This window comes from Diplotaxodon limnothrissa, linkage group LG10, assembly GCF_057381915.1.
Source record: "Diplotaxodon limnothrissa isolate DT_005_m linkage group LG10, D_limnothrissa_male_GT1.1, whole genome shotgun sequence".
In the NCBI taxonomy this organism is placed as follows: Eukaryota; Metazoa; Chordata; class Actinopteri; order Cichliformes; family Cichlidae; genus Diplotaxodon; species Diplotaxodon limnothrissa.
In genome coordinates this window covers 19480410-19503153 of record NC_140605.1, presented here as the reverse complement: position 1 = coordinate 19503153, position 22744 = coordinate 19480410, and the positions used below count along the sequence as shown (strand labels likewise).

At 41.8% G+C, this 22744-nt stretch overlaps 3 protein-coding genes across 3 annotated transcripts in view; 2 read left to right on the top strand and 1 right to left on the bottom strand.

The window, feature by feature from the left end:
- Window positions 1-671: 671 nt before the first annotated feature.
- Window positions 672-11165, top strand: kl (klotho). The gene is made up of 13 exons (XM_085364544.1): window positions 672-1505; window positions 2880-3310; window positions 3394-3473; window positions 3599-3761; window positions 4193-4298; window positions 5488-5637; window positions 5754-5989; window positions 6497-6692; window positions 8139-8317; window positions 8419-8526; window positions 8654-8759; window positions 8911-9037; window positions 10673-11165. The coding sequence occupies exons 1-13, from the start codon at window positions 786-788 to the stop codon at window positions 11005-11007; spliced, it is 2937 nt and encodes a 978-aa protein (XP_085220670.1). The 5' UTR covers window positions 672-785; the 3' UTR covers window positions 11008-11165.
- A 1608-nt stretch (window positions 11166-12773) lies between these two features.
- Window positions 12774-16660, bottom strand: rfc3 (replication factor C (activator 1) 3). The gene is made up of 9 exons (XM_085363840.1): window positions 16489-16660; window positions 14785-14922; window positions 14550-14617; window positions 14307-14404; window positions 13933-14114; window positions 13685-13821; window positions 13498-13596; window positions 13344-13413; window positions 12774-13247 (listed from the first exon to the last, which is right to left on the bottom strand). Exons 1-9 carry the CDS (start codon window positions 16573-16575, stop codon window positions 13056-13058), a joined length of 1071 nt encoding a protein of 356 aa, XP_085219966.1. The 5' UTR covers window positions 16576-16660; the 3' UTR covers window positions 12774-13055.
- Window positions 16661-21533: 4873 nt separating this feature from the next.
- stard13a (StAR related lipid transfer domain containing 13a) overlaps window positions 21534-22744 on the top strand; it is a 49244-nt gene continuing 48033 nt past the window's right edge. The window contains exon 1 of the mRNA XM_085364542.1: window positions 21534-22259. Within this exon, the coding sequence (XP_085220668.1) occupies window positions 21534-22259 (726 nt within the window). The remainder of the gene's footprint in view (window positions 22260-22744) is intronic.

Below are 22744 nucleotides of genomic sequence, written 5' to 3'. Positions count from 1 at the left end.
GTTAAGGAGGTCAGGTTAGATTTGGAGTGTCAGGCTGGAAGCTGCCAGCAGCACCAACAGACTCATGTCTCTTCACATATTTATGCAGCAGCTATATGGACCAAAATAGCCGACAGCAAGAGAGGCCTGAGTTTCCAAGCAACCCAGCTGAGAGCAGGAAGATAAGGAAGTGATGTGCTGCAGGGTACACTCAGTCTGCTGTTTGCATACATCTCCTCTTCACCCCCCTCTCTTTCTGTGTGGGGTCCTGAGTGAACCGGATCCGGTGAGAAATGTCGATGAGCTTTTATTGCGCTTGATGTGTGACACCGGAATACAGTTATGAAATTATGTGCCAGCTGAGGATGCATAATAATAGGACCGTTACTGGGATTATATTAGGGGTGTTACACCTGGGCCACTCTCCTTTCCTGTGCTGTGAATACTTTATCACATCTAGACTAAAAAAGAAAAAAAAAAAAGCCAAACTGCGGCCTTGCTTGAACAGACAAAACAAGCATATTTAATGTATCCATGTCCCATCAGTTGTTGTTAAAACTAATGTGGTTAAGCAAAGGATTGGCCATTTGGGGCTCTTAACATCAGGTTGTGCCTGGAGAGCTCGTTGCGTCAGGTGCTTTGGCTAATAATTGATAGATTTGGAGAGGCGGCGTGTGGTGGGTTCACAGCTGGCTGACTGCGCTCCACAGTCCCGTGTTTAGTGACTGAAAAGCTCCAAGCATGATTAAATAAGAGCCCCTTTAAGGGACAAAACTGGACATCCAAAGCCAGTATTGACGGCCACCATGAAGGCTTTGCTCACCTTCGTGACATTTCTTGGCTTCTTCACCCCCGTGACCGCAAAGCCTAACGCTGGCTTGAAAACCTGGGGTCGCTTCAATAAGCTGCCCTATCCGGCAGACAAGGCTTTCCTCTATGACACCTTCCCCAAGGACTTCATATGGGCGGTGGGTACGGCCGCGTACCAGGTGGAGGGCGCATTCGAAAAGGACGGGAAGGGGCTCTCCATTTGGGACACTTTTACGCGCGGCGGCACCCGAATGATCACCGGAGACGTGGGCAGCGACAGCTACCACAACATCAACGCTGACATCCGAGCCATTAAACAGCTAGGGGTCAGCCACTACAGATTTTCCCTGTCCTGGTCCAGGATTTTTCCCAACGGTACCCGTGGCAGTTACAACGAAATCGGCACCAACTACTACCGGACACTCATTAAGAAGCTGAAGGAGATCCGCGTGGAGCCGGTGGTCACGCTCTACCACTGGGACCTGCCAGACCACCTGCAGCAGACCCTCGGCGGATGGAGCAACCCGGAGCTCGTGGGGATTTTCAAAGACTACGCCGATTTCTGTTTCCAGGCTTTCGGGGATGACGTAAAGTACTGGATCACCATCGATAACCCCTTTGTGGTGGCGAGACACGGATATGGCACCGGAGTGGTGGCTCCCGGGATAAAGACCGACCCTGATCTTCCATTCCGGGTTGGACACAACCTGCTCAAGGTGATTCTATGTTGTTCCTGTGTGTATGTGTGTTTTTTAAAATATCTAAAATATGTGCTTACATTATTAAAACAACTTTAGTGAAGAGGATTTGAAGGGGTTATTTCTAAAATAAAGAAATTACCTGTTTTGTAAGTATTCATTTGACTCTGTAGCCAATCCAATACTTAAAGCATCTTTACGTTACATTTTCTGCTCTCTGGGCCAGCTCTCCCATAAAAAGGACATTTTTAATGTCAATGAGACATTTTAGGATGATATAAAGTGATATAACAGTCACTTTACCAAAAACTGACTGGCGCTTATGCCTTGTGAAGGGAATGTTCTTTCTCAAATTCACTTGATATCATTCAGGGGAGATATTTTTGACAGAGTACAGGCCAACAAATCTAAAAAAATTATAACACTTAAACTAAGATTGCCTGTAGTATTTATTGTAAATGACTTGTTTCCATCCAACCTGTCAGTTTGGGGCATAAAGAACACTTCTGTTAATGGGAAATGCATTTTAAAGAAAAAAAGAAAAAAAAAAGCTAGATGTAGCAAATTTGATACAAATTAAAACTCATGTATGCCATTATTTCCCAGTTTAGTCTTTAAAGGGTTACAAAAGTCTTTTTAAAGCAAGATCTAGCCAAGAAATTGCAACAAAAATATGACATCACAGTATTATAAAGAAATTTAAATGGTCAAAAAGGACTTGATTTATTATATTGCAGGTACAATCACACAGAGTCGTAAAGATACTTGCAAAACATGTCATTATTTTATATATAACGTCTTTGTAAATCCTGCTGACTACACGTTAGTTCACAAATAAGCAAAGCTATTGCAGACAATAACCTCACAGAAACAAACATCTTACTATGTTGATTGTTTTCTTAATTTTTCTTCAGCACCATGAGTAACTCCTTATCATTTTCTGCCTGAGGATCTTTACCGACCTGCTGACAGCGAAGCTCATGGCTTTGGCTCGCCATGCTTATTTGGATTTGGACTCTCTTAAAAATTATGTATATCTTTTTTTATGGTCTTGTTTACTGGAGTGTAGAACGTTTCAAGATGCTTGAAATGTATGACTTACATGAAGACGAAGCGGGTGGAGCAATGACAAGTTTTTTTCTTTAAAACTGTTAATCTATAAACTCCATCATCGTGGATAACCTGATTGTGTAGGAACGAATATTTGATCGAGCTGCTCTCATGAGTAATAATGTATTTGTTTCTGGGCTGCTGTGAAAATAATAAATCTCAAGGCCTTATAATATTTAATATTATTAATGTTATATTTGTTTTGTGTCATCCTTCCCAGCATTTATGCCTACATCCCATCCACCCATCTCCCCTCTTTTTCTGTGCTTCTCCCTCCTCCAGGCTCACGCAGCTGCTTGGCATCTCTACGACCGCCACTACCGTCCACGACACCATGGCAAACTGTCCATGGCGCTGGCCTCTCACTGGATCAAGCCCAGCCGCACTCGCCTGGAAAGCCTGAGAGAATGTCAGTGCTCCCTGGACCACGTCCTGGGTTGGTTCGCCCGGCCACTGTTCATAGATGGGGACTACCCTCCCTGCATGAAGTCAAGGCTGGGCTCACGTCTGCCCTCCTTCACGCCGGAAGAAAGTGAACAGGTGAAAGGAACAGCTGACTTTTTTGCCCTCTCTCACGGAGCGGCGCTGAGCTTCCATCTGATCAACGACAGCCTCAAGTTTGGGCAGCAGGAGGATCTGGACCTGAGGATGCTGCTATACTGGGTCAACACGGAGTATGACAACCCCCCCATCTTTGTGGTGCAGAGTGGTTGGTAGGTGTAGACGCTCTGCTGATTGCACAGCACCTCTTTGATGCCACCTCATGTCTCTGTTGAACGTCTTGGTTTCCATGCAGGTACGTCCTCGGCAACACCAAGACAAAAGACCCAAAACACATGTACTACCTCAAGAGGTTCATCGCCGAGGCGCTAAAGTGTAAGTCCAGTGTCGTGCATTGACATTCTCATATCAGCATAAGTGGTCATAAAAACAATGGCAACCCGATATCTTCACACTGAAACTAAATATGGGTCATCTGCGCTGTTGTGTTTGTAATCCAGCAATCGTCATAGATGGAGTGAACGTGATTGGATACACCGCCTGGTCTCTGATAGACGGCTTTGAGTGGCACAGGGAATACGGGATACGACGGGGGCTTTACCATGTGGACTTCAACACTCCTGACATGAAGAGGGAGCCAAAGACATCTGCCACCTTTTACAGGCATGTGTTCAGTTCTTATCATTTTGTGCAGGTATCTGTTGAATTCCTCCAACAGCAGAATAAGTTACTATGATAATAAAATGCTGTACAGCAGCACAGCAGAGCGATAAAGCTGATGAGCCACACCAACAACTCATTTCCACTACCTTCATGTAGTGGGAAAGAGTTGTTGAAGCTGGATTAAGAAGAGATTTAATGATCAGTAAGCACCAGTACCAAGAAATGGGATGTTTACTTTGAGATCATTGATGGAGAAGATGTAGAGAAGGTTAGACAGCACAACATATCTGCAGTAACCATTTCATCTTGGTTCAGTTAAGGACTCTTCTCTTTTTATATATATATAAAAAAAATCACAATTATGTCTTACAAACACAGTAAAGAGACACAATAAAGGAAGAAAGTTTGTGCCGCTGTCATCATTCCTACAGAAACGTCATCCAGAGCAACGGTTTCCCAGAACTTCCTGAGAACAGACCAGTACAAGGATCCTTCCCCTGTGATTTCGCCTGGGGTGTGTCAGCCAACTCAATCCAGGTGCTTGTGGGTGTTTGTGCATGTAAACTGAGCCCGGGAGGAGATGGTGTGTAGGCACTGCAGGGGGTTTTGCAGATGGATGCGGAAGTCATGGCGGGCCAGAGGTCGGATAATGAATGAAAGGCGATTAGAATGCTTGTAACACACCCAAAAAAGATTCCAGGTCTGACCAACCGTCTCAGCCGTGGGCAAAAAGATGATAGTCAATAAAATTCTAAAAGATAATTTATTGACACGATAATCAAAAGATAAAACAGTCCAGTGTCCCATTTGCGAATCAAGTAAATACACACAGTCCCAAGGCCAGAGCCAGCTATGCCACAATGCCTGTTGCACTCCACGTGTTGACTTCAACAGGGGTTAGCACCACCCTGCAAGTAGATAGCCAGTGGTCACTACAGCCTCTGCAACTCTGCTGCCTTTAGGCTGTGGCATATAATAGGCCCTGGCCTGCACAGAGAGACAAAATGAAACACTCACTATATAACTCACAGTGCAAAACCCATCCATCCCAAACATATCAGATTTCATTACATTACACAGTAAAGCGCTATATAAATACAGGCCATTTACCATTTTACACACCTGCAGAGAAAGACAAAATGACGCAGCAGTGTTTGTAGTGTGGGCTATAAGTAGACCAGTGTATCAGTGCAATCAGGTACACCTGCCTCTAATTAGTCCAGCCCCATTACAGCCATTGGCTCACCAAAAATGTGACACAACCACTCCCAACCCAGTGCAACTTCAAAAAACAATATGGAGCTGAATTAATACAGGTACATTCGTCTACCATGTTACATGCTTCCTTGGAGATGTCAACTCAAGAAAATATTAACTTAACTGTCTCAGCTTTGATTCAGGGACTCACAATAGAGCTGACAATGGACCTGTTTACCTGTTTCTACCATCTGTGGGGCTGATATCTATAACATATTTAACATGACGGCTCTGTTGGACATTTTGAAGATTTATGCAGTGATTATAATATCTTATTTGAAAGTATTTCTCTTGCCCTGATCGAACTTGCATCGTGTGGATTACATTACTTCCAGCCTGCGTTTTCTATGGTGAAAGTCCAACTTAGAAACAGGGACAGTAATTAACCCTCTCTTAATCATAAACCACATGAACCCTCAGAGACATCCTGCAAAACTGCTTTGATCGTTTTGCATCGTTATTCGCACAGGTGGAGACCACGCCCACCCAGTTTGCAGACCCAAACGTTTACCTCTGGAACATCTCCAACAACGGAGAGCTGCTGAAGCTGGAGGGCTTCAGCGCGCCGCCTCTACATCGAACCCCACACTGTGCCGATTACGCCACCATCCGCCAGCAGGTTGGCCATTTTACCCACCTGCCACCTGTTTTGGCTCTTTTTTGGGTTACAGCATGTAAAGGTTTGAGGGAGGTTTCTTAGTTTCAGTGTGTATCCCTCCTCCTTCTCCTCCCTAGGTGGAAGAAATCAGGCAGATTGGAGTAAACCACTTCCACTTCTCCCTCAACTGGTCAGCTCTGGTGCCTACAGGGGATGTGGCTCATCCTAACACCACCCTGCTGGGGTACTATCGCTGTTTCTCACGTCAGCTGCTCCAGGCTAATGTCACACCTGTGGTCACTCTTTGGCACCACACCCGCCAGCGCAGCAGCCTGCCGGCCCCGCTGGATACTGCCAACAAGTGGCTGAACAGGTCAGATAGAGCGCTTATATAAACACCGTTTGAGCTTGAAAATTTGCTCCGAATACAGAACAAATACACCTTAATTTCTATGAGTCATGGTTTATCACAGCTTACAGTAATGGGCAGAGTGGTGTGATATAAAAGCAAACATGCGGCGATGTTTCCAGGAACAGTGTGTCCATGTTTTCACCTGCGTGATCGCTGACTGCTCCGTGTTTTCTCTTCCTGTAATAAAGAGATACTAAAACCAGCAATCCCAATATTTGAAAGTCTGATGTGCTGGCATTTTTAACTCCATTAGTGACATCTGACGTTGTTTTTAAAGTAGAATGATAGCCACCATTATTATTTTTTGAAATCACATGTAAGTGCCTGAATGTTGTCACTGTGCAAAAGTCTTGAGCCACAGTACATACTTATACTGTGTATATACTTATTTTTTATTAGATATATCAGAGCAGCAAGATTACTTCCATTTCAGTTTCTTAATGTAGATATTGTTTTCCCTTGTAACAGTAAGACTCCAGAGGCCTTTGCAGACTATGCCAGGCTTTGCTACAGAGAGCTAGGGGCCTATGTGAAGATATGGATCACCCTGAACGAACCAAACGATGAGATGGTGAGCTACCCGGAGGGCCATGAGATGCTGCGGGCTCACGCGCTGGCCTGGCATGCTTACGACCGCGAGTTCAGATATGCACAGGGAGGAAAGGTCAGTGAAGTGCTGGTTCTGTGTGGACCAGGGGCAGATCTAGAGAAGCTTTCTTAGGGTGGCATGAGGGTGGCAAAGAAATCAAATGGGGTGGCAAAATCAAAGCCTAACATATGGTTAGAATGATTCAGTAAGCATACACGTTTTTCATATAAATATAGTCTATAACTTAATTATTGTCTGTAGCCCACATAATTACACACTTTAGTTACATAAAACATGTGAGTTTTGATGTTATGTACTGTATAGCGTGTATAATAAATAAATATGTAGCCCAATAAGTATAAAATCCAGAAAGCTACACAACATGGGGCGGTTCGTTTACAAAAACAAGTCTAACTTAAGTTTCACACTGTTTTTTGTTAGAAAACAATCACATAGTTACAGCTTAAATTACACAAAATTTCAGAAATCTGCACTGTGATGAACAAAAATTTAAACCTAATTTTTCATGATTTGTTGGATTAACCCACTGAGGTCTGAAATACAAACGGCCATTTTTGACTCCTTTTGAGTTTACGTTTCACCCTCAGATTGTTTCATTTTATTTTTTCCCCCTTGCCTTGTTTGGTATCTTTTCAGCTCAACTGAATTTAGTTATTTTTTTCACTGACATACTGCATTAGTACTACTATTACTATTAATAGTACTATTACTGATCTGAAATCACACAAAGAACTTAAAATCCTAGTAGTATTTTTTTTACTGTAAAAAAACCCCACAGACATGTTGAGTACATTTTTATAACTTGAATTGCAAATATAAATTCTGTATATGTTTACAAAATGTACAGCTATTTATCTAAAAATGCAGCCAATACACCTGCCAGGTTTTTTTTTTCATTTTCTACAACCATTTAAAAATATTACTAAAACTAAAATGAGAGAACAATCAGGTTTTGCAGTAAGATGCCCCACAAATGACGTGTGCCAGTAAAAAAAAGTTTAAAATAGTCATGTGATTTGGAGGTGCAGCGTGTCCGTGGACCACAGAGGGTTAATAACACTCACCTTCCTTCCATTTCCAGAGTGCAACATCCAACCACCTGTGTAAAAGCCAAAATTCCCATGGTGTTGTTCAAAATGTGCTCTGGCACAATCATAAGCATCGCTTGCTACTAAAAACAAGAAAAAAGCAGGTCCTGCTATGGGCTGAACCATTTATTAATGGTGGTGGGGGGGACGGGACACTATCCAATATATTCAGTTTTAGCATTTATATTCACTGTTGACTGTAACTACACTCAAACTGTTAATGCTATCTTATTTTCATAAACAACACTGTCATATGTAAAACTGGGGTGGCACTTGGGGTGGCAAGGGATCATTTTAGGGTGGCACTTGCCACCCCGTGCCACCCTTCTAGATCCGCCCCTGGTGTGGACACCAGGAGAAAGAAATATTCTCAGATGCTCACCTGAACTTGGCATGCTTTGTGTAATATCAGGTGTCTCTGGCTTTGCATATGGACTGGGTGGAGCCGGCATTTTCATTCAGCCGAAAAGACGTGGAGCCGGCTAAAAGGGTTTTAGACTTCTGCGTCGGCTGGTTCGCAGAGCCAATCTTTGGCAGTGGGGACTATCCTGTGGGGATGAGGAGCTGGCTGCGGCAGCTGAACTCACTCGAGTACAAATCCTTCATTCACAGTGTGGTACAGTTTTAAAGCCTTGTGTGTAATATTAAGTGTACGCAGTTAAATTTTAGTTATATTTTATGTGCTTCCACAGACTGCCAGTTTTCAAGAAGGACGACAGACAGCTGGTTAAAGGGACGTATGACTTCTTTGCCATCAGCCACTTCAGTACCAAGCTTGTGACTCACGCCAAGGAAGACTCGTACGACCTCACTCCTCTGGACACTCCACTCTGTTTTAATATGACTTCAACACTATCCAGGCTCATCAGAAATTATTTATTAACTAATAGGAAGTTCTTTAGTCACTCTTATTTTCTACATCTACAGATACACCTACACAGCAATGCTTGAAGTCCAACACATGATTGATACCACGTGGATCATGTCCCCAAGACCTGTCGTGCCCTGGGGACTGAGGAAAGCCCTCAACTGGGTAAGACTGTTGTGATGGTTGTGGTGTGCAACCATCTGTTTCCCGTTGCAGTTATGTGTTTTCATACTGAGTGGATGAAAACTTTCAGGTCAGATGTTGTTTCAGTGTAATAGCAGCATAAGAGGCTCTGTTTTTTTTTTTGCTCTGTAAGGTGAAAGAGCACTACAGCGACGTGCCCGTCTACGTGATGGCTAACGGGGTCCAGGAAGATCCGGCCCGCTTCAAGGACAGCCTGAGAGTTTACTACCTGTACAACTATATCAACGAGGCACTTAAAGGTGAGACTTTTTTGTGGATTAATGTCATGCAACTTGTGTACAATCCTGTAGAGATAAAGTCTTCTCCCCTCTGTGGCCTCAATGCAGTTTAATTATTAGACAGCTATTTAGGTCACTGATCCCAGCTCAGTCAGCTGACTTGGACCCACGTAACTGCAAACACAAATATCAACAGAGATGCACGCACAGTCCACGCTGAAGTTTTGAGTCAGGTCCCTGCCCTTGTAAAGCTTACTGTGTTACACCAAAGGATGATATCTTGTAGTGTTGCTGGAGCCACATTAAGTTTATTATTAGTCATTTTTTTAAGAAAAGCGATGGGAGAGACATTTTCACATGCACTTTGACTTTTGCCAAAGTACAGGAAATAACAAGAGCACTCAGACAGCGCAGCTCCACCCGAAGAGAAAGAGCTATACTTAAACTTTGTTTTATGCTGATGTCAGCATTGGTAATATGAATGTTGTACTGAAAAATAATGTCTTAAAGAGCTCAAACACACAAAGTGCTTATGTCCTCCAATCACTAATATGTTGCTTTAAAGTTTGGAGATAACCATGGAAACTAAGGGTTTTTCCTCATTTTTGTGACCCTGATTTGACCTATGACCTCGAAGAATTCTATAATAAAATGGTGTATTTAATTATCTTTACCCTTATGACTGGAGCAGAACTGGCTAAAATCTTTGGCTTCTATAAGATGTAAAAACTTTTAAAAGATATATTAAGATATATTCATGCAGGGTGTGGTTTTGCAAAACCTTATGGAGTGACATAAGGTGACATAAAAAAGTGCGCTCTACTGCTCTCACTTTGCCGTTTGATATGAAATATTGCTCAAGAGGGTTTGTCGAAATTATTTTTCAAGATCATTTGGCCTTGGGCGTCAACAGTGAAGGTCGATGTCAATTGCTTAGCCAACCTAGGCTGGAGGTTATAGCTAGAAATGTTTTTTTACTTCACTTGGTTGGACAGCTGTTATCTCAGGCTGTAAGGAGAGCATTTGTAGGTAACTTATTCTTAATACGGCGACAGCATCTATGCTTATTTGGTCTTTTTCAAAGTAGTTTATATACACAGGTTAGAGCAATTTTTATTAAGCTCCTGAAGCGCAAATGTAGAGCAATATCTAGCTGCATATGTTTGAGTTAATGAATTATAGAATAACTGTAGTATTTATGTGTTGTTGGCTGTATAGGGCATTAATGTTTTATTTACTTTTATTCATACTGAATATCTGAGGTTGCAGAAGACTGGGTGGTAGAGAAAGATGACTGGGAAAGTACAGCTAAGGTGCTGAGGTTCCTCTCTTGGATAGGGTGCCAAGAGAGGAACTGTGGTACTCCACAAGAAAGTCAGGAGCAGCAGAGAAGTGTGTGAGGTAGGTGAAGGACATGTATGAGGACAGCGAGACAGACAGGTTTAAGGTGGGGGTGGGATTAGGTCAGAGATTGACTAAGTTTATTCTTTTCTCCTGTCACTCAAGAGGAAAAGACAAAGACCTCAGAGAAGATTTATGGAGGCTTGTAAGAGTTTGAGATAGAGTCAGATGATCTGTTGTGGTGACCCCTAAAGGAAGCAACCAAAAGAAGACTCAATATCTAACATGCTGCCTTTCCTCCTCTGTCCTCCACAGCATACACTCTGGATGGTGTAAACCTGAAGGGTTACTTTGCCTATGCCCTGAACGATCAGAGAGACCCGGGGTTCGGCTTGTATGGCCAAGTCCACGAGGAAGTCATTGTCAAAGCCTCTCTTTCCAACTATCGCAACATCATCGAGCATAACGGCTTCCCGATTCAAGGAGCAGAGCCACAGCTGTGTCCCAGTGTGGCACCGCCCTGCCGTAGCTGCCACGTCCTGGGCAAGAGTCCTGTGATGGGCTTCTTGATTCTGGTAGGTTCAGGGGTGCTGATCACCCTGGGCCTCATTATTTACTATACAGCCAAGAGACACAAGGAATGTTACTGATGGCAGGAGCTGCTTCGACCAAAAGTGTGCTTGCAGCAGTGCAGTCTGTTCAGACTATAATAGTTTGGATTTGATGCTAAAGGAGGTTTGATTTAAGACATGCTGCAATCAGCCTCACATTTTAGGCTTTATATGTCACTAAGTAATGCTGGTGTTAATAAAACATCTCTATTTTAGATAACCTTACGTCTCCAATACGTCTATTTGTTTTCATTGTATGGAGAGAGTGCAGAGGATTAACAAGTTCACAAATAATGGTCTGTCCAGGGTGACACATTCTTTCTCCAAGACGAGTACTAAATAAACAAAATTAAGCAAATGCTACAAGAACTAAGAAGTGGCTGAAAGAGAATCACAAATGAAGCTGCGCAGACATGTTAGAGTTGGGATCAAAGGTCTGACAGTCACAAAATTAATTTTGATTCGCAGGACACAAACCGCATTCATTCCACCTCTAAGTTACTTTGAGTTTAACAAGAAAGATTACAGGACAGTGAGCTTTTAAAAGACATGTAATTATTTATTTGGACACTTAACAAAAAGTGTAAATTAAGCTCTATAATTCAGCTTTTTTGTATTATTTGCATTAGTTTGGCCATTTTTGTTAGTGCAAGTGAATCTCTGTTTGTGTGTCCTGAAGTAATGTGGTTAGAGCCCACAGTTATATAATTACATACCTGCAGCACACATGCTTTGGCTCACCCTGGAAACATGTTGCATTACGCCCTTGTTCCAGCTGCCTTTACATACAGTACGTACAGCTGTGAAAAAGAAAGTTTTCACAGGAGTCTATGCAGGCCTGTGAAAAACCAAGTACACACTACACTCTAAGTGCACTTCCACAGGAATAAAGTAGGTTGCAAGAGTAACTCCTCTATAAAAGCAGAAATTTTGAGTTTGCTGCTCTGGAGCACTAAGCTGTGCGTTTACACGTGTACAGTTTTCCCAGGAGTGGCCTACAGCTCAGACTCATAGTCCTCAGTTAGCAGGTTAAATGTTAGAATTCATGACAATACAATTAAAAAAAGGCTGAACACATGCAGCGTCTTTGGAAGGACTGCCAGGAGAAAGCCTCTCTAAAAGGAACATGGCAGCACAGCTCAGATGCATCTGAACAAACCACAAGACTTCTGGAACAATTTTCTTTCGACAGGAAAAACAAAAATGCAGATGTTGGTCATGCTGCACAGCATTACTTTTAACAAAAGCCAATTAGCACATCAGCTCAAACACCTCATACCAACTAGTGGAGGGCTGATGATCTGGGCTCGTTTTGCAGCCACAGGACCGTGAAGTGGCCACAAACTCCTCTGTATGCCAAAGTATTCTGGTGAAATTAGGACAAGCAATAGGACAACGATCCCAAACACAGCAACAAATTTACAACAGAGAGGCTGAAAAAAGAAAATAAAGTGCTCCAATGACCCAAAGTCCACACTGAGGCCTGATGGAAATGGTGTGGAGGGACCTTCAGCGAGCTGTGCATACATGAATGAATGTATCATCCATCTGTAATTGTATTCACCCTAGTTTGGGCAATCTTGTTATCCATTTACTACAGGCTGACTCATCCTGAAATATGATGCGTTACATCCCCCTTTGCTCATACGTACCATGCATCAATATCTCGATTTCAGGTTAAAAAAAAGGCTCAGTGTTTATGATAATCATTATAGATTTGGTCACATCCATACAGCATACAGATCAGAATATCTGTAATCAAAGCAATTTATTGTTTTGTTCAGTACAATGTGAATTCCCCCCCCCTCCCGGGGTGGTCATCACACCACCCCTATTAGTAGTTTACACGACTACACAGAGAGATCAAAGTTTACTAACAGCGTTTAGCGCTGAGGGTTTTGGGCAACTACGCATAAAGCCAGAAACTGTAAGACTTATTGTGGAGTAAACTGTGTCAGCATCACCACAATGCCTAAAAAGAACAGAAGCCTGTCTCAAGTCCAGTGAAAGTTGTGGAGGCAACAAAGAAACGCAGCTGTTAAACTCCTGACCAGAAAAATATCGGTCTATTTAAAGTCCACTTAAAGTCAAAACATCATCGCATCCAGACCATCTTCCATGAACTTCTTGTAGATGGCCATGAACTTGGCAGTGAACGCCTCCAGGTGGTAGATGGCTTTGCTCCCCAGCTGTAGTCTGTGCTCATAGTAGGCTGCAATGTGAGCCACCTCCGTCTTCAGCTGCCCATCACAGTTATTAAGCAACTCTTTCACGAGACACTGTTAGAGGAATGAACAAGGACACTTTTACAGCCTCTTCATTAAAGACAACCACAAACTGCACTTTCACAGGAGATAACGTGAAGTAAACGATACCTTCATGATAATCTCAGGAGGGATGCAGTGGGTCAGGAGCTCATACAGTCTGGCTCGGACCTCCAACAACCTGGAACAAACACGGGTGGGAATTTTCATCAAAGTATCTCCACAAGTTTGATCTCTAACAGAACCAAATCTCTGTCACATGTACCTTTGAGGACTCTGCTGGCTGACGATGGCATTAGCCGTTTCTCTAAGATAAACCTCCCAGTCTGTCTCCGGGACGTCTTGGTCCACTGAGAATGGATACCTGTGAATAATAAGATATGCTAAATAAGTATGTGTTTAGGTTTAATTCCAACATAAGAAAGAAAATAGTAAGTTTTGCCACAACTTACTGCTGCACTCGGCAGGCTTCGCACATCAAAAGCGCTTTACGGAGGTTGCGACCAGATTTCTCGCCGATTTGCTTGGCCAGCTCAGGCGGGAGGACGAGACCCTCCTTTTTACAGACGGACGTAAGAATATTACAAACCTTAAAAAACAAGAATACAGCAGAGAAAAAGTTACTTTAATGAACAAAAACACAAGTTCCAAATAATGTAGATTAGTAAGAGCACGCCAAAAGACACCAAATTCGTCTCACCTCTTCTGTGCTCGGCAGAGGAACTCTAATCGCCAGACAACGGCTCCTAATTGGCCCGATGACTTTGGATGTAGAGGTGGAGCAGAGGATGAGTCTGCAGGTGGCCATGTACTTTTCCATCGTCCGACGCAAAGCGTGCTGGGCATCCTTCGTCAGTCTGTCCACCTCTGTTAGCAACACCACTGAGAAAAAGAAAAAGATAAGGGTGCCAATTGCTAAATAAGTGACAGGTAGATGCTGTGACTTCACAGAGCTAAATGGTAAATAGGTGAAATGAGTTCACAGATAAAACATAATCCCGCAAGTCTACATTTTTAGTCTTAACGGTTAAGTCTTCATACATTTGACTACAGGCTAAATTAGCACACTTCTACCTTTGAAGTCTCTCTGTGTGCTCGACTGGATTTGCTGAGACTGTGCCACAGTTTTGATCAGCTCTTGAATCACCACGCGGTCCTGGTTCCCCGCATCACTGTACAGCACAGAACAGAAATACAATAAACAAACATTAAAGCCGAAGCAAAAAGGCCTTTTATAGCAACTATAGTTGTCACATGTACTGGAGGGAAAAAGTAAAGATACAGGAGTGCAACTATCAAGTAAGAAAATCTCCTCACCTTGGATTTACTTCCAAGTGATAGTTGCTGGCTATGGTGTTAATCTCAATTTTCTTCTTTGAGGGAGCCTGCAGACAAAAACCACAAACTGGGAAATCAACTAAATCTTTAAGTTGTAAGTCTAAAAAGTTGAAGATTGATCAGAGATGTGACTCTAAATACAGCATGTGAAAGGTGTATTTTACAGAAGTTATTCGCTTGGGGAGAGTGATTGTTTAATTATTTTCCCTCTTACCACAATGGTCTGGTGCTCAATGCGAAGCTTTTCCACCCCAGGACCGTAGAGCTCCCTCAGCAGACACATGATGCGAGTCTTCTTGCCTGCACCTGATGGACCGTACACCAACAAGTGTGGGAAGTCACCACCCTGAACCTGAAACATTAACACAAAATTTGTAGTTTTTCTTTCTTTTTTCCTTGTGTTTGAAGTTTTTTTTTCTAAAGAATTAGACATTATATCTTTGCTTTTAAATATTACCAACATTGCGTTATGTTGCCAATGAGAGCAACACTGCTCTGCATGCAAAGAAAATGTGACAACTGTTATTAAACTTTACTTTTCATTATCTACAGTATATTATATACCTTTTTATATTACTTTTTCTTAGCTGTTCTTGTTCAGGAGTTTACGTCAACTCATGAATTATCAAGGTCATGTCATGGTTATTTTGGGATTTTGTTTCTCCAGCGTAAAAACGTTGTGCAGTATACATCTTAAATGACCAAAACACAAGACAACAACCCAAAAAACAAGAATTGGGTGAACAAGTTTAAATTTATTTTATTGATGGTGCTGAAGGTTAACTTCAGACCTATTAACTTCTCATTAGTTATCACAGTCGACTACAACTGGTAGTTTCTCTTTGCCAGCATAGAAAGGATTTGTTTGACAGCACTCATTGGACTGACCAATACTCAGAACAATGTAAAATGCCAAAGTCAGTAATTGAAGATGTGCCAGTGGTAGCGGTACACTGCACAGAGTGGATGGAATAATGGAGAAGGGGGACTACATCCAAAATCTAGATGGTTGAAACTTGGACAAAATTGGGTGCTGTAACAGGACAATCATCCTAAAAATAAACCAAAGCTGGTTTGGAAAAGCAGGCTAAACTACTAAAAGCTCCTGGCTAAACTGAACCCTTTTGTGGACTATGCTTAAAAGCCGGGTCCATGCTAGAAATCAACCAATTTAAATGAACTCTTCAGAGATGAGAGAAAATCTAAAATAAATTCAAACTTTTACAACCAATTATTTTTAAAGTCATAAAAGATATGCACCATGCAATCATTCCAACTTGGAAGAACAATAGTTTGGATGGATGGATAGATGGATGGAATGATTAAAAGCTCAATATTACCATTACACTCATGACCAAGACGTCAGTGGATTAAATTTTCTCACCAAAACTGTATGTTTTTGAAAACACCATTTTCAAGCATTCACATGAATGGAATAAGAAACACAAAAAGTATGAATAGTACCTCCTAAACGATGAACATATGTGAACAAGCACTTCAAAAACACAAGTTGTGTGTGCACAATACTCTGTCTAGGAAAGGATGGTGTGTGTGATGTGTATACAGAAAGTGTGAGAGGATGAGATCATCTTTAAGCGGATGTGAAGCCTTATTAAAATGGCATTTGCTCCATCAGATATAGGGATCTATTTTCCCTCTTGGTCAATACTGTGAGGTTCTGGCTCCATTATAGTGTCAAAGTGGAACAAGTTGCACATAGCTAGTAACGTCCACGATAGCATGAACGGGGTTGTTTTACAAGCTGTACACAAAAACCTCTTAACCAGCTCAGTAAATCCCCCCACAATTGTCTTGCAAAGCTAAACTTGTCGATCATGCCTGCTCACATGCAGCATTATTTACGACGCTACCGCCAATCTGAATAAACAGCCATCATGGAGGAGCTTATTTCTCTTACCAGGTTTTTGAGCTGCGCCGCCTGCTCTTTATGAAAGTCCAGTTTCCCGAGGGACGACGGACGATATTTGTCCACCCACAAACTCATTCTGCTATGGATTCAGTAAAACGTTACAGTCGTCCGTGTTGACAGCAGACACACTCTCCGCTTGCTAATCTCCCGCGAAATGTTATTCACACAGCAACCCGCGCGACTGGTTCCTGCTCGGCTACGGAGAGACGGAGAGGACAAATCTGGTACAGGCGCGTAGGTAAACCGGAATTTTCATTGCGCAAAAAAACAAAAACAAAACAGATTTTTTTTTTTATATAGGACTCAGTAAAATAACGTAACTCAGTAATTCAATAATCTGTGAATGCGCTAAAATGTGATTTTTTTTATTCCCTCCACATTCTAAAATACACTTTATATGTGATTTATTTAGCTTTTTAGCTACTACTATTGAGAGTTCTGTGGAGTCACACATTCGCAGTCAGCACATTTGTCTTTAAAACTGTGTGTAATTCCTCTAAACAGGCGATACCAAATGACCTTTGCTTGTGCCACTCATGCGTGACATCTCTCGTGTCCAGGTGCAAACGGACATTCATGTCATCGTCTTTACAGCAGATGACATGCCTTACTGGGTGGAAGCGATATAAAGGATTTGTTCATGGAAAACAGACTAATATCACAGAGGAATGTGAGACAGTTAATCCCATGCTGCAAAAACAAAGCTGTCATTTGACAATGAAAAGGTATGAGTGCGTAGTTTTTAGTTTTGGGGATTTTTTTCTAGAGGAGCTGACCTTACTGTACAATTATTTGCGTTTTCTATCTCTGTGATCATTATTTGGTCAGAGCACCTTTTTCTTTAACCCACGACTCTGGTTTTGCATCATTCATAAAAGTGAAAAAGTAAAAAAAGAAAAGAAAGAAAAGCAGAAGAAAATATACACTATATATACTTTAGTAGGCAAGCATTGTACTGGGTTTGGATCCCTTTTGCTTTCAGAACTGTCTTTGTTCTTTGTGATATGGGTCCATATGTTAACATTGGTAACATATCAGAGATGCCTCTGGAGGTCATTTGAGTACAGACAGTTTTTTTTAATGCTCAAGAAACCAGTTTGAGATGATTTGAGCTTTGTGACATGGTGTGTTATCCAGCTGGAAGCAGCCATCAGAAGATACATATGCTATGATCATAAAGGGATGGACATGATCAGTAGTCTGTAGCATTTAAACCATGCTCAGCTGGTACTAAGGGACCTAAAGTGTGCCAAGAAAATACCCTTGACACCATTACACCACCAGCAGCAGCAGCCTGAGCTGCTTATACAAGGCAGGGTGGATCCATGGTTTCATGTTATTTACACCAAAATCTGACCCTACTAGCAAAAATCAAAACTTATGAGACACCAGGTGACAGTTTTCCAAACTTTTGTCCAATTTTGATGAACCTGTGTTAAAATTAACCTCAGTTTCATGTTCTTAGCTGCTGCTGTAGCTTCAGGATTTGTCTTGTTATGTATTCAGAAATGCTACTCCACACAGCTTGATTCTAATGATTTTATTGAGTACTGTTACCCTCCTATCAGTTCAATGCAGTCTAGCCTTTTCACCCTGAGAACTGCTGCTCACCAGATGTTTTCTCTTTTTCAGGGCATTTGTTTTTATGAATGCTAGAGATGGTTGTTTGGGAAAATCCCCATAGATCAGCATTTTCTTAAATACTCAGAGCAGCCTGTCTGTCAAAATCACCTCTCTTCCCCATTCTGATGCTCAGTTTGACCTCCAGCAGGTCGTCTGGACCATGTCTACTCAGTGAGCTGCTACCATGTGACTGGCCGATATAAATGAACAATAAATGCATGCTTTGAGTGTACGCTCAGGCTCACATCCACAGAACAGAAGCGTGTTTCTCTATGAGTCATTATATTTCCCTCCTTTATCAGAAGAACAGGTTCAGAATTTTAATACCTTGTTTTCTGCAACAACAGAGTTCAAAAGGTCGTTTTTCTTCTCTGATCTGACTGAATGTTTGCTGTCAAAATGAGGATTTATTCTCTTTTGCATTTCAAACAGTATATACATTCAACACTGTCAAGATAAAGCAGTTATTTCTTTCTGCAGCTACTCCTCATAAATGTTTGGTGTGACCCCTCCGTGGAATTGATTTGTACACTTAAAATACCAGAAACATGTTTTTTTTTCCCTCTAAACATTCAAACTTTACCCATCAAACATGACCTTGATGTCTGTTTTTCTCCATTTTGTTTTTATTCTTTTCTTTTTACTCTGCTCAACCTGATCCAGGCGACTATACCTTTTTTTTCACAGGAATGCTACACGAAGCGTGTCTCAGCAGGTTAGCGTAGCTTGTATTGAAATACGTGCATGTTTTATTAATAGACTGGAGATAAATCATCACAGCACAGTGGAGCTGTGAAACATCTGGGGAAGGTTTATCAAGATTCTTCAAACAGGATCGCTCTCATGAATGTGAAATTCTTCAAAACAGTAAAACATTAATCGCGATCGTCACAATTTAAAGTAAATGTTAATCTCAACATTTAAATAAGTCACAATGTTCCTGATGAACCAAAGATTTGGATGTGAAACTTTGAAGTTATTCTGATTAGGATTTTATTACATTGCTGATGCCTAATGTAACGGCTTAAGTAATTAAGTAATACCCTGAGAAGTTGATGTCACAGTAAGCAAAGAGACTTCTACGGTCTTCCCCCTTGTCCGGACCTCTTCTCCCAAAAAACGGGCCTCAACAGGCGGGATCATTTTCAAGGTTAACATACAAATAGCAGAGCTTCACCCCAGACCACAGAGGTTCCCTCCAAAATGGGAAAATCTGTGTTTTCAAACAATCCTGAAAACTTTTCAGTCCATCCACTTCTCTGTAAATATCACAGGTCTTTCAGTTGTTGATGAAAGCGCACAGGCTGTTAGAAATAGTCTGGAAGGCGAGATATTTACAGAAGATAAGAAGAGTTTGAAGCATTACCTCATGTGCTGTTGAGGAATCTGCTTCTGAGGTGAAAAATCTTTTGCTCTGGGCCATATTGTATAGCAATGAGTGAACAGGGGAGGGAGGAAGTCTGGTTTGTCTTCGTGCAGATATTTAATCTGCTCGATCGACCAACAAAAAGATTTGATTTCCTTTGTCTGGAGTGAATCATTTACCCTTTTTTTCTTTTTTTTGCCTTGCACAAACTTTCATTCACATGAAAAATAATAAATAACAGCCGCACTTCAGACAGGCACGCTTACACAAATAATCTAAACACCTGCCCGTGGAGCTCTCTATGTGTTCTCGGTGAGGTAATGTAGGAGGGAAAAGCATTCCTCAGCCCTTCTTTCACTCTCCTCCCCTCTCAGCATTTCACGTCTTTCCCCACATAAACTTAGTCGGTTTCACGCTGTATAAACGCACAGGTCACTTTGTTAGATCTGCTACCCCCTGATCTTCAGCCTGCTCTGAGGGAAGACTTCCTGGGTGACACAACCTTTGTGCTAAAATGTCTGGTATGTTGTAAATATGAGTCTGTGTTTGTTTACAATGCAGCGTGCTTTCATTTATGTGTGTGCGTTTTTTAAGAAGTAGGTCAGAATCCCAAATTCTCTCATATTCTGTCAGTTAGAGAGGATTGAAATGATGTTGATGATGTTTCACATCTCAGCTAACATGTGGGAAATAGTGACATTTGCGACATTGCTGTATTAATCCTCTATGTTGGAAAGGATTTTTGCATGTAAATACTCTCTGTGCTCTACAGTGAATAAGTATTTCTATGTAATTTGAGGGTTAAACATGAGTGTGTCTGTGTGTGTGTGTCTGAAAGGCAACGAAAACATTGAGAACCAGGGTAGGAAAGGGTGTGTTGGCTCCAGACAAAAATAGCTATGTTGCAGGAAAAAACAATGCGTTTGAGAAAAATGCGAGAAAAGAAAAATAATGAAAATGTCAGAGTTACAGAGGAATCAGCCAACAATCACATTCATGATGTGACTGATATGAGTCACATAATTTCACTAAAAATGGAAAAATATTTTTCTACATGTTAAAGTAATCTTGTAAAAGCACACTGCCGCTGAGCTATTTTAATTCATTTTAAGTGTCCTGTATGCAGTGTTGAATCGACAGCAGATTTTAATGGAGCACTAACCTTTGCTCGTTACCCCGAGAGTTATTCATTAAAACAAAACTAATGAATTCACAGAATGGGCCTCTGAAAACTGTCCAAGCAGCAGTTTCATGAGTGCTTCACGTAAGTTCCTCTACATCCATTTACAAAACAAATAGCTCTCTGTTACACATTCATATATATTTTTCGTCCCGCGTACATGTGAACATCGATCAGTTTACCCAAATATGCACACTCTGTTTCACCTGAGGAACACTGGAGGAGCTTTATCTTTGTAGGAGAATGATTTATACTCAAATCATGTGTTTTTTTAATCTATCTGTTTTATTTTAAAACTGCATGTGGCGATGCGGTGGTTGGTACTGTTGCCTTAAAGCAAGAGGGCTCCTGGTTTGACCCTGCTGGCTCATGAAATAATTGGCAGAAAATTCAAATGTTTTGACAACTGAGTGCTTATTGAACCGTCTGACAGTCAAAAAATATTGATTAATTTGCATATATGAGTATGAATTTGTATATTATGTGCTACATCCTTCATGTTTTGGAATTTATGTATAAAGGGGTTATTGAATGGATGGATTTTTAAATGTATTCTTGATTAACCGATTTCTGTTTTTCTTTCCTCTTCTCTATAACTCAGGCATCAAAGAACTTTGGGCCATTTAAATTTGGTCCAAACTGTAAATATCATCCATGCGTACTTTCAGTTTATCAGCTGCAGCTGGTCCAGTTCAGCTCCTTACAGATGGTTCAGTAGAGATGTATGAAGGTCCATCAGCTGCATTGCCTGTGCTGGAATAGTCAAACAGGCATACTTACCATCAGGTTGTCGATCTTCTGTTGGGTGACCTTCAAGGTCGAGCTACTTTCCTGCCTCAAGCCTCCATCGGCCATCTAAGAAGCATGTCTGAGTCTGTTCCTTTGCTGCTTTGTGCTCTGGATCCTGTAACCAGTCATACCACAAAATGGAACGAGCTGAAAATGGACAAGAGCTCCCTGCATGATGCTCCTGTGTCTGATTTCAGACAGAATGGACATTGTGAATGCAGACAGAGTTCAGACATGTCTCCTGGAGCAGGTCAGGACATGGAGGTGTCATCCCTGGATCGCAGAGCAGCTGTTCATAGTGATTCTCAGATGGAGGCAGAGAATGTAAAAGACTGTGGAGCTAAAATACCTCAGCAGAAAGACGAGAGCCCTGCAGAGACCCCAACAGTCCTGGACAAATGTTGTCATAAACGTCTGCCTGCATCTATGAATACACCAGAGGACGTGCTAAGAGTAGTAAAACACCACCCAAGCGCCATTGTGTTCTGTGATTACGACTGTGGGACTGGCAATCAGGTCATCAACGAGAGCTCTGATGGCGGAGAGTCATCGTCATCCACTTCTAAAGAGGCGGAGGGCGAAGACGGTGATGATGATGACTTTCCTGCAACGTTACAATATAAGGAATTCCTGGTCAGCCGTCGTCGTAGAAACTTGAGCAGGAACAGGAAGTGCTTAAGGAGGAGACAGGATGCCCAGCCTAACAGCACACCATTTGACTGGCAAAAACTCAACAAGGGCAAACCTGGGTTCACAGGTAGCCAGGAGGAGGAGGACACATGGGAGAAGAATGGAAAACAGGTAAGGAAAATAAGAGGGGGGCTTGGGCAATAATAAAAAACAAAGAAGTCTTGTTCACTTAGTAGAACAGCCAGAGAAAGCACTTGAAAAGCCTTTATCCTGTGTTAAATTGCACTGCGGAAAGCCTGATCCTTTTTCCACAGCAGAGAGGGATCCGGTCATAGCAGGAAAAGCACAAGTTTTACTCGTGAAATTAACAACTGCTCCATTCAAGTATTCAAGTGAGCCAAGGCAGCCTGGACTGTAACGCCAATTTTAGCCACAATTAATCTTATTATGTCGCCCCTCTAGTTTCCTAAAGAGACCTGCCAGAATGCCTGCAGCTAAAATCTTTTTTTGCAACTGTGATCCCTACAGGCGCCACCAGAGGGCAGCAACGTCAAAACATTTCGAACTTGATTTCATTTGAGGGCCAGGAGTGAATTTCCTAAATAGGAATACTTTCATATCATCTTTGAGGAAAATATTCATTGCATTCGTGTGCT

Excerpts from the sequence above, each read along its gene's own strand:
- kl (XM_085364544.1), top strand. The coding sequence starts at position 786 with ATGAAGGCTTTGCTCACCTTCGTGACATTTCTTGGCTTCTTCACCCCC. Across the intron at positions 5,990-6,496 it reads GCCAACAAGTGGCTGAACAG|TAAGACTCCAGAGGCCTTTG; the intron begins GTCAGATAGAGC and ends CCCTTGTAACAG. Across the intron at positions 8,760-8,910 it reads TGAGGAAAGCCCTCAACTGG|GTGAAAGAGCACTACAGCGA; the intron begins GTAAGACTGTTG and ends TTGCTCTGTAAG.
- rfc3 (XM_085363840.1), bottom strand. The coding sequence starts at position 16,575 with ATGAGTTTGTGGGTGGACAAATATCGTCCGTCGTCCCTCGGGAAACTG. Across the intron at positions 14,115-14,306 it reads CACACAGAGAGACTTCAAAG|TGGTGTTGCTAACAGAGGTG; the intron begins GTAGAAGTGTGC and ends TCTTTTTCTCAG. Across the intron at positions 13,414-13,497 it reads AGCCAGCAGAGTCCTCAAAG|GTTGTTGGAGGTCCGAGCCA; the intron begins GTACATGTGACA and ends TGTTTGTTCCAG.